The following is a 14,198-nucleotide window of genomic DNA, read 5'->3' on the forward strand; positions in this document are numbered from 1 at the left end:
TCTTGGGCCTGGACTTTCAGTGCAACCTGCAGAGCTTGACCTTTCAATTCGGCGGCCCTATTCCTCCTCTTACTGTTTGCAGCCTCGCGTCCCTCAAAGTGGACCCCCCTTCCTTGTTTGCTAATCTCACCCCAGATTGTAAACCTGTCGCTACGAGGAGCAGACGATACAGTGCCCAGGACCGGACCTTCATCAGGTCTGAGGTCCAGCGGCTCCTTAAGGAAGGAGTTATCGAGGCCAGCAACAGTCCCTGGCGAGCCCAAGTGCTGGTAGTTCGGACCGGGGAGAAAAACCGGATGGTCATCGATTACAGTCAGACCACCAACAGGTTTACGCAGCTGGACGCGTACCCTCTCCCCCGTATTTCCGACCTGGTTAACAGGATCACGAAGTACGAAGTCTTCTCCACGGTGAACCTTAAGTCCGCCTACCACCAGCTCCCCATCTGCGCGAGTGACCGCAAGTACACCGCGTTTGATTCAGATGGGCGCCTCTACCACTTCCTCAGGGTTCCGTTCTGCGTCACAAATGGAGTCTCGGTCTTCCAACGGGAGATGGACCGAATGGTCGACGAGCACTGTTTACGGGCCACCTTCCTGTATCTCGATAACGTCACCATCTGCGGCCACGACCAGCAGAACCATGACATCAACCTTCAAAAATTCCTCCGAACTGCGAAACTCCTTAATTTAACCAACAATAAGGATAAGTGCGTGTTTAGCACTGACCGTCTAGCCATCCTTGGCTACGTAGTGCGTAACGGAGTGATAGGCCCCGATCCCGAACGCATGCGCCCCCTGATGGAACTCTCCCTCCCCAACTCCCTCAAACGCTGCCTGGGCTTCTTCTCATAATACGCCCAGTGGGTCCCCAATTATGCCGATAAAGCCCGCCCCCTCATCCAGTCCACCTCCTTTCCCCTGTCGATGGAGGCCCGCCAGGCCTTTAGCCGCATCAAAGCGGATATCGCAAAGGCCACGATGCATGCTATCGACGAGTCCCTCCCATTCCAGGTCGAGAGCGACGCGTCTGACGTAGCTTCCGAAATCCGCCATTCCTCGGTGGAAATGGAGGCACAGGCCATAGTCGAAGCTGTGCGATATTGGAGGCACTATCTGGCCGGCAGGAGGTTTACCCTCCTCACAGACCAACGGTCAATAGCTTTCATGTTCGACAATGCAGAGGGGCAAGATCAAGAACGACAAGATCTTGCGGTGGCGGATCGAGTTGTCCACGAACATCTATGATATCTTGTATCGTCCTGGGAAGCTCAACGAGCCTTCCGATGCCCTATCCCGCGGTACCTGCGCTAGCGCGCAGATTGACCGCCTCCGCTCCCTACACACGGACCTCTGCCATCCAGGGGTCACCCGTTTCTACCATTTTATTAAGACCCGCAACCTGCCCTACTCCGTCGAGGAAGTCATGACCGTCACTAGGGACTGCCACATCTGCGCCGAGTGCAAACCGTACTTCTAACGCCCCGAACGAGCGCATCTGATCAAGGCATTCCGTCCCTTTGAACGTCTCGGTATAGACTTCAAGGGTCCCCTCCCCTCCAACAACTGTAACACTTATTTCTTGAGTGTTATCGACGAATACTGTCGCTTCCCTTTCACCATTCCCTGTCCCGACATGACCACTACAACCGTTATAAAGGCCCTCCTATCCATCTTCTCCCTGTTCGGTTACCCCGCGTACATCCACAGCGACCGGGGGGTCCTTTTTTATGAGTGACGAACTGCGTCAGTTCCTGCTCAGCAGCGGCATAGCCTCTAGCAGGTCGAGCGGGAGAATGGCACCATTTGGAAGACCATTCTGCTGGCCCTACGGTCCAGAGATCTCCCTATTCCCCGTTGGCAAGAAGGCATTCCCGACGCCCTGCATTCAATCCGGTCTCCTCTGTACTACCACTAATCAAACACCTCATGAACGTCGTCTTGTTTTCCCCAGGAAGTCGTCCTCAGGATCCCCTCTCCCTACCTGGCTGGCCACCCCCGGGCCCATCTTGCTCCGGAAGCATGTGCGGGTGCAGAAGTCCGACCTGTTGGTTGAGCGAGTCCAGTTACTCCACGCCAACCCGCAATATGCGTACGTGGAGTATTCCGACGGTCGGCAGGATACGTTCTCGCTTCGGGACCTGGCACCCACCGGCGTGCGGCCTTCTCCCCCTACATCAACACCCCCCCCCCCCCCCCCCACGACCCAGCGCATCATGCCCCCTCTTCCCCGATTACAGCGTCTCCACCACCGGCCCGGGGTACGGAGACACATCTACGACCAACGCTCCCGGAGGCAAGGACGACCATCGGCCCGACGTCACTGGCTCCACTGCGACGGTCCTCCAGAACATCACGGGCATCCGACAGGCTGATTGTCTCCATCTGATGCGGCCATGGGACTTTGTTTGGACATTTTTGTATATTCTGTTGTTATTAGTAGTAGTATTGTTTTGCCACGAGCCAGTGGGCAGCCCACCCTTATCAATTTTCGCTGCTCATACCACCAGTCCTCGGCGGCGCCCCCCCTTCATTCTCCACAAGGGGTGAATGTGGTGGTATGGATATGAGCACTGCCATTGGTGCAGAGCACTGGCTTCCCATTGGCTCTGGCTGGTCATGTGCCTCTCGTCCAATTGGTTGGGACTAGTCAAGTGACTGCTCTCCAATTGGTCGAGAGGCAAGTAGGCCCCACCTCCGAGGCGGGGCATAAGTACCCAGAGTTCCCGGCGGTCGGCCATTCTCTGTAGTCGACCACCGGGCTAACAACTAGCTGATTAAAGCCACAGTTCGGATCCTAATTGTGTCTTGAGTCGAATTGATGGTACATCAGCTTTATTGTGAGTTTGTTCTCTCTTCAGTGCTTAAACTGTTACATCTGAGCTGCCAGTCTGTCCTGTTCCCAGCTCCCGTTCCTGTGAAGTTGTGCTGACTTCCTGTTTGTGTGTACTTATACCTCCTGTGCTCCCTCTAGTGATTGCTTAGTTGTATTGCATCTACATTGACACCTTGCTTAATATACACAGATATACAGATCACCACATGAAGCACAAAAACAAGACATGTGTAACATTGAGATGCACTGCAGGAACTCCTTCCAAATCCTCAACCACTACTATCTAGAAGGACGAAGGCAGCAGATAGTGAGAACACTACCATCCCTGGAAGATCCCCTACAAGTCACTCACTGTCCTGACTTGGAAATATATTGCTGTTCCTTCACTGAGGCTGGGCCAAAATCCTGGAACTCCCTCCCTAACAGCACTGGGGGTGTACTATCACCACATGGACTGCAGCAGCTCAAGAAGAAAGCCCACCACCACCTTCTTTAGGGTAATTGGGGATAGCCAACAAATGCTGATTGAGCCAGCAAAGCCCACCCCCTATAAAAATGAACTTTTAAAAAATCATGCTTTTCAAGAATTTTGTCTAGAGCAGGAAAGATTTGCACCAAGCTGCCAGAGGAGACAACAGAGCATCGCACTGGGCAGAAGAACAACATTGAATTTATCCAACTTTAGATTTCCATACTCTCTTGGAAGAAATTGAAGTTGATGGGGATAGATTCTTGGGCGTGCATATCAACAAGCCAGCAAGAAAAATTTCCCTTGTCTCATTATTATTGTGGCTTTAAGTAAGAATTCAAGTTGAATTATGGCACTAATTTAAATAATACAATTTAATAATCCTATGTCTGTAAACTGCCTGAAATCCCTCAAGTGTGGACTGAGGGCTTGTTATTTTGTGGCGTTCTAACGAGACCGATATCTGGAGAATTGGTGTACTTTGAAACAAAACATTCTTGTTTGGTTCATGTTTGCCAATGTTTTAGCCCCTATTTCTCTCCATTCAGTTGATCAGGAGCTGCAATCTATTTTTTCCTCTTTGCCTATTCTTTCCCTATTCTTTCCCTGCTCTGTGTGCACACCATGGGTTCGGAGTAACAGCAGCCTGTAATGCTGGGGACCGCACCTGCCAGTCCGAGATGGGATTCCCTTTTAACAGTTTGCACTTGATGATGATGATGATGATGGTGATAATCGCTTATTGTCACAAGTAGGCTTCAATGAAGTTACTGTGAAAAGCCCCTAGTCGCCACATTCAGGCGCCTGTTCGGGGAGGCCGGTACGGGAATTGAACCCATGCTGCTGGCATTGTTCTGCATTACAGGCCAGCTGTTTAGCCCACTGTGCTAAACCAGCCCCATAACTTGTCCCGCAAGTTTGAGCCAGATGCCTCCACTATGAAAAGTCACACCCACCGAGGATTGGCCCATCCACAATTAACCTTTTAACCGTGAGTTTGTGTTGCCTCCTCGAGACACTGCATTCTGTGTGGTGTAGGTATACCACTGTGCCATTATGGAGGAAGGATTTTGGCTCCGCAATGATGAAGAAAAGGCAGAAGGATCTGTGACTTGCAGGCAAACTGTTGAGGTGGTGGTGTTCTCGTATGCCTACTGATCTTGCCCTTCTAGCTGAGTTTGGAAGGTGCTGCTGAAGAAGCCTTGGTGAGCTGTTTGTTGCACTACTGTATTTTGTGGATGGTGTACACTGTTGTCACGTGTTGGATGGTGTTCTGATGGTGTTGAACTTCCTTTGTTGGAGCTACAGGCAAGTGAAGAGTAAACCATTGCATTCTTGACTTGCGCTTTGAACATGTCAGAAAGACTTGGAGTCGGGGAGTGAATACCACCGAATATTCAGCATCTGACTTACTTCAGGAGCTGCAGTATTTATGTGGCTAGCCCATTGATTCAATTCATGGTAATTTAAGTGATGGTCAGAAGGAGGAAGTTAGAAATGGAGAAATGGAGCAAGTGTCCATGGAATAAGCCATATGGAAAAGGAGGGTCTACTTCATCTGTGTTTTCTTTGTGTTACTCAGCAGTGCCTGGGATATTCAGGTTGGCAAACCTTTTAAGTTAAGTGAACACTTTAAAAAGAAAAAGGAAAATACTGTGGATTTTATAAATGCCGGATAGGCTCAGCAGGACTGGCAGCATCTGTGGAGAGAGAAACTCAGTTAATGTTTGAAGTCCATATGATTCTGAAGAAGCCATGTCAATTTGTTAAGGATTCATACATGTGCTGTTTAGACCCAGATATAGTTGCCTTTATCTATTGTGCAATTCATTCATTCTTGCAGAAGTTGTAAGACCCTGTTGTAACTGAATACAAATTGAAAAAGTTGTTGTTTCATACAATTTACAGTGCAGAAGGAGGCCATTTAGCCCATCGAGTCTGCACCGGCTCTTTGAAAGAGCACCCTACCCAAGGTCCACACCTCCACCCTATCCCCATAACCCAGTAACCCCACCCAACACTAAGGGCAATTTTGGACACTAAGGGCAATTTAGCATGGCCAATCCACCTAACCTGCACGTCTTTGGACTGTGTGAGGAAACCGGAGCACCCGGAGGAAACGCACGCACACACGGGGAGAATGTGCAGACTCCGCACAGACAGTGACCCAAACCGGGAATCAAACCTGGGACCCTGGAACTGTGACGCAATTGTGCTATCCACAATGCTACCGTGCTGCCCAAAATAATTAAGTTACTGTGAAAAGCCCCTAGTCGCTACATTCTGGCGCCTGTTTGGGTACAGGATGGGAGAATTCAGAATGTCCAAATTACCTAATAGCACGTCTTTCGGGACTAGTGGGAGGAAATCGGAGCACCTGGTGGAAACCAACGCAGACATGGAGAACGTGCAGACTCCGCACGGATAGTGACCCAAGCCGGGAATTGAACCTGGGACCCTAGCGCTATGAAGCCAACAGTGCTACCGTGCTGCCCATATCCAAATTGAGCAGGAGATAGCAAATTTATATAATTTCTACAATTATTTGAGTCTGATTTGAGTTGTTTGCTGGCCTAGTCAAGTGACAATATTAAGATTTCCCTCCAATGCAATAATTTATTTCAGATAAACCTTTCAAGATTCAATATTGATGTAAATAAGAGTTGGGGACTTCATGCAGGGATTTATAGAGGTTTGTTGACATTTGTGGCTAATCTGCATGACAATGAAAACATGTGGTGACAGTGTTCCCATAGTGTCCTTTCACCCTGCTTCAATTTCAGTGGAGACATAAATGAAGGTTAGTTCATTGTCAGGGTCAGGGTTCATCCAATGTGAAATGGAGGTGGTTAATATCAATCCAGTTCCTAGTAGGTATAACTTAAAGCACTCCTATTTAATGCACACATATTTAATGCTAATTAACAATTCCATTTGCTCCGATGTCACAAAGATGTATAGAAATAGAAACCTAACAGGAAATGGAGGTGGCTTTATGTTTGTTCCAATATAAATTGGGTAAAATTGAGCAAGGTAAATAAGCTGTTTCTAATCTGGAACAGGAAAATGTTCCATTTGCATTTTATATAGCATCCGTAACATTGTAGAACATCCCAAGATGCTTCATAGGAATGTTATCGAACAAAATTTGAGACTGATCCACATAAGGAGATTTTGGGAGAAATGACTGAAAACATAATCAGAAAGGGTACCTTTTAGAGGCAGAGGGGTTTAGAAAAAACATTCTAAGGTTTATTTTTTGTAAATTTAGAGTACCCAATTAATTTTTTCCAATAAGGGGCAAGCGTGGCCAATCAACCTCGCCTACACATCTTTCGTGTTGTGGGGGAGAAACCCACACAAACGCGGGGAGAATGTGCAAACTTCACATGGACAGTGACCCAGAGCCGGGATAGAACCTGGGACCTCGGTGCCGTGAGGCAGCAGGGCTAACCCACTGCACCACTGTGCTGCCCTGTTCTTAGGTTTTTTTGCACTAAAGTCAATGAAAGGCTAGCTGCCAATGGTGGAACGGTTAATATGGAGATGCTCTAGAGGCCAGAAGTGGAGGAGCACAGAAATCCTGTTGGTAGGTTTAGTAAGGGGTATGGCTAAGTAGGGGTATTTCTGCTAAGTCTGGTTATTGTTATAAATATTCCAAATCCAATTTAATGTATGAGACTCTTGTATATGTCCATTCTCTACAGAATGTCACAGTGGTACCAACTACAACAGTTAGACTCCAAATTCCTTGAGCAAGTCGATCAGCTCTATGATGACAACTTTCCAATGGAGATCAGGCAGTACCTTGGACAGTGGCTGGAGACTAAAGACTGGTAAGAATCCCTTCAATTGCAAATGAAAAAGCTAATCAAAGATTAGCACTAATATTGGGGCACAGTGGGGGGGGGGGGATGTTGTTGGCAACAGTGCAAAATGGGTGATAGCAAATCGCCCAGTTCGCAACCTGCATATTTCTTTTGATGGGTAATGGGCTCCAGAGTTGTTAACAACATTCATTTTCTGCTAAATGTCTATTTTTGTGTTATTAATGAAGAACTATTAGTATCTCTGTAGTCTTCACAGGCTGAGCTGTTTGATTTTTCACTTGCTGTTTATGTTATTAGGGAACATGCTGCCACCAATGATTCGATGGCCACAGTCCTGTTTCACGAGCTGCTTATGCAGTTAGATGACCAATACAGTCGGTTTTCCCTGGAGAACAACTTTTTGCTTCAGCACAACATTAGAAAAATAAAACGTAACCTGCAGGTATGGATAGGAGCTTCCAAATCTGGGTGTCCGAGTGGTAGAACCAGTGTTCTAACCCAGCTGCTTAAATACATGTCAAACAGAGCTGCACTAAAGACAAATTAGTATCCAAAATAAAATTGATTGCAGTAAGAAGTCTTACAACATCAGGTTAAGGTCCAACGGGTTTGTTTCAAATCACTAGCTTTTGGAGCACTGCTCCTTCCTCGGGTGAATGAAGAGGCATGTTCCAGAAACTATAGAATGTGTGCATTTGCAGGTAATTAAGTCTTTGCAGATCCAGAGAGAGAGAGGTAATCCCAGGTTAAAGAGGTGTGAATTGTCTGTGCTCACCCCCAGTCCAACACCGGCATCTCCACATCATGAGAAAGTATATGATGTGGAGATGCCGGCGTTGGACTGGGGTGAGCTCAGTAAGACGTCTTACACCAGGTCAAAGTCCAACATGTTTGTTTCAAACACTAGCTTTCGGAGCACTGCTTCTTCCTCACTGCTCCTTCCTCATTCACCTGAGGAAGGAGCAGTGCACCGAAAGCTAGTGTTTGAAACAAACATGTTGGGCTTTAACCTGGTGTTATAAGACTTCTTAATGAAAAAGTATAGGCGCTGTTGTGCTTTCTTGGACGTAGCGTCGCGATCATGATCATTTATTGTGTGTAAATCGTCTGGAAATAAAAACCTCCTTGCCAGTCCTCTGACACCACCATCTCCATCTCAATTACGTGCAAATGCACGCATTCAAAGTATCGTCTTGCATCTTTGACTTTGTCTATATATATTTCACCTGAGGAAGGAGCAGTGCTCGAAAGCTAGAGATTTGAAACAATCCTGTTGGACTTTAACCTGGTGCTGTAAGACTTCTTACTGTGCCCACCCCGGTCCAACGCCGGCATCTCCACATCATAACATTGATTGCTTGGTTCTAGTGTTTAAGATTATCTTCCATCTTCAAATGCCTTGGTGCTGCTTGTGTAGTATAGCAAGGATGAGCATTATTAAAATACTTCAGTGGTAAAATAATGAGAGTGCACAATAAACATTTTATGGCAAATATTAAACTACAGAGCAATATTTACTGAAGAATAAATAGAAAGTACACTGAACAATTAAATAAACTTGGGTGTAATGCAATTTACTAATTTTTTGTTTGTACCACTTAATTGATTAGTTTGATATATTTTTTTAAAAAACCTGAAACACATTGGTTCTATAAGCCAATTTTACATTATAATATTATTTTACATATATGGTACAATGAAAACCAATCTTGGGGAAACTGACACAATTAATATCTGTAAGTGAGATAATTAAAACGCAAGTGAGTGTAGAATATAGGGTTTTTTGAAAAGAGAAAATGCTTGTGGCGGGGTAGGGGTGGTATTTTAGACTTGTCGATTTTAAAGCAATAGCTTTTTTTAGTAAATATACTAGTCTAATTGTACACAACAGGCATTTATTGAGTGTCCACAATGATGGTATGTTTACATTTATAAAGCACGTAGTGAGATTGACTTGAATAAAGATTGTTCAGAATCATATTGTAGCTATCTTCTATTTTGTCTTTAGGTTTTCTTCCAGGAAGAACCTATTTTGATGGCACTGACTATATCGAACTGCCTGAAAGAAGAGAAAAAAATCTTGGAAAATGCACTGAAAGCTGAACAGGTGCTTTTTTAATTCAACATATTCAAATTTTGTCTGAAACAACATTTAGCATTTTAAAAAATAAAATAAAAAAATAAATGGGATGTGGGCATCCCTGGCAGGAAGCGTTAACCATGTTACTGTGGGTCTGGAGTCCGACCAGGTAAGAACGGTGGATTTCCTTCCCTAAAGGACATTAATGAACCAGAGATATGATTAGACTTTCTAGATTTTTTTCATTGAATTCAAATTTCACCATCTGCTATGGTAGGATCTCGAGTAAATCATCAGGATTCAAATTTTTTTGAATATTTTCAGATTTTCCAGCCGTTGTCTTGTTAGTAGTGGTTTCAGTGACTCTGAATTTCCAGTGTTATTGTTCCACTTGTGGAAGAACAGCACTTATGCTAAAGGAGTAAAAATATATCCAGACCCCTCATCAGAATTGTGGAAGGAAGAAAATCATCAGAATATTTATTTTGAGTTAATTGCAATATTTTTGTTTTAATTCATAGAATCACATTGGTCCTGTCCAGAATGCTGTAATTCAGGATAAGCAGAAACAGCTGGATCAGAAAGTGAAGAACATAAAGAGCAATGTTCAGGTATGTGTATGGCCACCATCAAACAGCATTCCGGCTTTCTTCTTGAATCCACATTGTGACATGAATGTATTTCTCTTCAGAATCAAATTTTAAATCACTTCTGAAGTATCCGCTGGGATCGAGAACAGACTGACAAATCTGTGGCTTTTGTCTGGGATAAATTTGGATTGATAGGCTTTTCAAATATGGGGCTCATGTACAGTGTTCCAGTAGATAAGACCATAGGAAATAGGAATGGGGAGTAGACTATTCCACCCATCGAACCCACCAACCTCCTAAAGATTATGAATGAGCTAAGTTCACTTCCCTTCCGTAACCCTTAATTTCCCATCTGATCAGATCTCTACTTTGAAAATGTTCAAGGACTCTGCCTCCACACTTTTTCCTTGGGTAAAAACATTCCAAGGGAAGAAATCCTTCCTCCAATTTCTCTTGAATGAGCACCCTCTTATTCTGCGACTGTGCCCTCTTGTCCTGTACTCTCCCATAAGTGGAACCATCCTTCCAACTGTTGCCCTTTTTAACCCCCTAAGAAACCTTTGTTTCAATCATATCACCTCATTCTTCTGAACCCCAAGGAGTATAGACCCAACCTGTTTAATCTTGTCTCATACAGCAGTCCCTCCCCAGGATCATCCGAGTCAACCTCCTCTGTACTACCTCCAATGATAAATATATCTTTCCTTTAAATAAGGGGGCCGTAACTGCACAGTATTCTAAATGTGGCCTCAATTGTACCTTGTACAGTTGCAGCAGCACCTCTTTACTTTTACACTCCAGCTCCCTTGAAATAAAGGCCAACATTCCATCTGCCTTCCCTGGGTATGTCCTTATAACCTGCCTTCCCTCACACCTTTTGTTTCATCCGTGAGTTTGCCCACAATACACTCTGTTCCCAAATCATAAATATATATTGTAAAGAGTTGCAGTCCCAGCACTGATCCCTGTGCACTTCATAGGTTACTTTCCTCCAACCGGAGAAGACACCCTTATTGCTACTCGCTGGCAAAGTAGAAATCTGGATTTGTTTTAAAATTTTCTGTCTGCAATTTATCCTCCAAACTTGTGCATCAGAAACTCTTGCATTTAGAATGAATACCATGCAATTGCAAGCATGATTTGGACTTGACACCAATTGTTTTCAACTGATTCTTTATTGAATTTAACCTAGTCTTGAAGCATGCAATGTTCAAAAGAAGCAGATAACATACCACTGTCTTTCAGCCTCCAATCTTGTATTCTATAAATTCAGGCTGTTTAAAATCCGTCTTACACTCCACTAGTTATATCGGCTCTGTTTCTTTTCCCAGCTGTTCATAGTCTTGAGTAAGTGAGAGAAATAAATGATCAGGTCTTTTTGTGGCAAGGTCTGAGCTTTCAAACTGACTTCCGTTGCAAGCAATTTGGTGCACCTTTTGTTGCTGTTCACCAATGTAATAGGCCCCTATCTTCATGTGCCCAAGTCGGTGTCCTTTGTACTTGAGAGAATCTGGTCCACAAGTGCCTTCACCACCCTTGACAAGAGCCTACTACATAAAACAAAACATTTTTGAGCTTCTTTCTCCTCTCCCAAACTTGCATTTAACACCTAATTCCCCAATGCCCCATCTCCTTGCATCGCTCCATGGCACGGACCCTCACTCGCTCTACAACTCCTACAACCTATTTTCTTGACCGAGCTCTCTAAATGTATTCCTCCAACTTCAACCTCTTGTGCATTTTCTCTTTTTCTGCCCTGATCCCATCATTTTTGGCCATGTTTTGATTTGCCTCCGCTACAATCCGTCATGTTTCTCCAGTTCAATCTCATTTTTTTTTTTTAAAAAAAAGCCGTCTGCGTGACCAAATGTTTGGTCTCATTTTTATATTCTGTCCCATTTTATCAGTGTGCTTCTGAAGTGCCTTGAGATATTTTCCTACATTTTAAGCGCTAGTTTTAGCTGTCATGATAATAGTGCAGAGTCTAGTCTTCTGCTTTAGAAACTTTCTTTATGAGCCAAGGATGGACTGTTGTACGTAACTTTTAGGGTTGCCGCAGGCTTCTGGACCTCCTTGTCAGGGTCAAATAAGCATCCTGAGCATGGACTTTCTGACATTGAGACCAGTTCAGCAATCTACCGGGAGACATGCCCCCAGTTCACTGCTGCCGAGCTTCCTGCCCATTCTATTAAGAATGCTTTCTAAAGCAAGAGGGTTGGCAGCATCATTGGGAGGCTAGGTTGCTGCAGAGAGCAATCAGATTGTAAGGGTGCCTCAAAATGAAGATGCTTTTGATGGCCTACACAGCAGAGCAGAAGTAAATAAAATCTAGGCCAGCAGGTATAAAGAGAGGAATTACTTGGTTGGATTGGATTTGATGAACAATTGTAGTCTTCTTTATTGCATTCCTGCCAATGGGGCTTGGAGCCTCTGGCTCCAGAGAGCCCTTGGCCTGCCACAGGGAGATTGCCTCAGAATAAGAGGTGAACATCGTGGTCAATGGGTTTGAATGTTGCAACAGTGATTTGGAACGTTGTGACACGAGTATTGTCGCTGGACTAATAATCCAGAGACCCAGCTCTGGGGATCTGGGTTCGAATCCCATTAGGGCAGATGTTGAAATTTGAATTTGATTATAAAAACAAAGACCTGGAATTAAAAGTCTAGTGATGACCATTATCGATTGTAAAAACCCGTCTGGTTCACAGATTTCCTTCCCTAAAGGACATTAGTCATCTTTACCTTGTCTGGCCTCCATGTGATTCCAGACCAACAACATATGTGGTTGACTCTTAATTGCCCTCCAGGACGGGCAATAAAGGCTGACCCAGCCAGTGACGCCCACATCCCATGAACTAATTTTTAAAAAGCCTTTGCATGTAGAGGTTTGGGGGCGGGCAAGCAGTTTCTAAGACTATTAATGAATGAAGATTTAGCATTATAAACTTGTACTGATCCAAAACATTGACATGAAAAACTTGCTTCTTTTTCATATCTTGTGAAATAGTTACAATAATTATTTCATAATGTTGTATTTTTGTTTTGAAACCAAGAACTATTTTTCTGTAATGGGAATCTGCATGTTTTCAGTTCACTTCTGAATTGTGAAATTTGGAAGGTGCATTGTGTGCCTGGTTTATTTCTACTTTACTTAATGAAGCATAAACTATATTTATTTACAATCAGATTTTGGTAGTGCATGTGCAATGTAAAAATTTGGTTTGATTTAATGTTAAATTTCTCGATCTCATCTGTCATCCAGACAAAGTGTTAGGTGAGATGTCCGACTCTCCTGAATTGAACAGAGCATAAGCTTGACCCTATAGTGCAAGTACACCCACCGTGTTGTTTGGGAGAGAGTTCCAGGATTTTCACCCAGTGGCAAGTGTGGGAATGGCCATGTATTTCCAAATCAAGATGATGAGTGACTTGGAGGGGAACTTCCAGGTGGTTTTTCCATGTGTCTGCTGCCCTTGTCCTTCTAGTTGACAGCGGTCATGCGTTTGAAAGGTGCTGTCTGAGGAGCTTTCCGTTCCTGCAATGCATCTTGTAGATAGATAGTACACACTGCTGATACTGTGACGGCGGTGGAGGAAGTAAATGTTGTGGAAAGAGTGCAAATCAAATGGGCTGCTTTGTCTAGGATGCTGTTTTTGGAGCTGCATTTATCCAGGCAAATGGTGAATATTCTCCCCACGCTCCTGACCTGTGTCTTGTAGATGGCTGGCAGGCTTTGGGGAGTCAGGAGGCGGGTTATCACCGCAGGATTCCCAGCCTGTAATCTTTTTCCAATATAATTGTGTTGCCTATGAGGCACATTGGGATGAAAAACATTTTACAAATGTAAATTTGTTCTGTCTTGATTTTGTGATTCTAGGAGATTGAACAGGAAATCAAGTCCCTTGAAGATCTTCAGGATGAATTTGATTTCAGATCTAAAACTTTACAAAGTCGAGGTACAAAATAATGTGCATAAGTTTTTAAATTTTGCAATTAAGCATTTCTGTTATAAATTAAAATTTTGATGTAATTTGTTCATATTTTGTTTCATTCCTACTTTACTTTCATAGAGCATGAAGTGAATGGTTTAGCTCAAACTGAAATTAAACAAGAAAAACTCCATCTCCACAATATGATGCTCAAGTTAGATTCAAAAAGAAAGGTAAGCCATGGGTTATAGTGCTATGATTACTGCCAATACTTTCAGTAATTACTATCATTTTTTACGGGGCAATTTAGTGTGGCCAATCCATCTACCCTGCACATCTTTGGGTTGTGGGGATGAGACCCACGGAGGCATTGAGAGAATGTACAAACTCCTCTTGGACAGTGACTCAGGGCCAGGATTGAACCCAGGTCTTTGGCACCTTGAAGCAGAAATGGTAACCACTGTG

General features: G+C 44.2%; 1 protein-coding gene across 6 annotated transcripts in view; it reads left to right on the forward strand.

Moving 5' to 3' along the window:
- The window catches only part of LOC119961798 (signal transducer and activator of transcription 1-alpha/beta-like), a 74,161-nt gene that overhangs the window by 6,959 nt on the left and 53,004 nt on the right, over window positions 1–14,198 (forward strand). For 3 of the 6 annotated variants that reach the window (XM_038789130.1, XM_038789136.1, XM_038789133.1), the window contains exons 2-7: window positions 7,012–7,140; window positions 7,432–7,576; window positions 9,143–9,241; window positions 9,736–9,825; window positions 13,682–13,760; window positions 13,875–13,966. In XM_038789130.1, coding sequence (XP_038645058.1) covers window positions 7,013–7,140; window positions 7,432–7,576; window positions 9,143–9,241; window positions 9,736–9,825; window positions 13,682–13,760; window positions 13,875–13,966 — 633 coding nt within the window. In that variant the 5' untranslated portion in view covers window position 7,012. Of the gene's footprint in view, window positions 1–7,011; window positions 7,141–7,431; window positions 7,578–9,142; window positions 9,242–9,735; window positions 9,826–13,681; window positions 13,761–13,874; window positions 13,967–14,198 lie in introns of those variants that run through there. The other 3 variants (XM_038789134.1, XM_038789132.1, XM_038789135.1) reach the window with 2 other exon arrangements.

This window comes from Scyliorhinus canicula, chromosome 2, assembly GCF_902713615.1.
Source record: "Scyliorhinus canicula chromosome 2, sScyCan1.1, whole genome shotgun sequence".
NCBI classification, from domain to species: domain Eukaryota; kingdom Metazoa; phylum Chordata; class Chondrichthyes; order Carcharhiniformes; family Scyliorhinidae; genus Scyliorhinus; species Scyliorhinus canicula.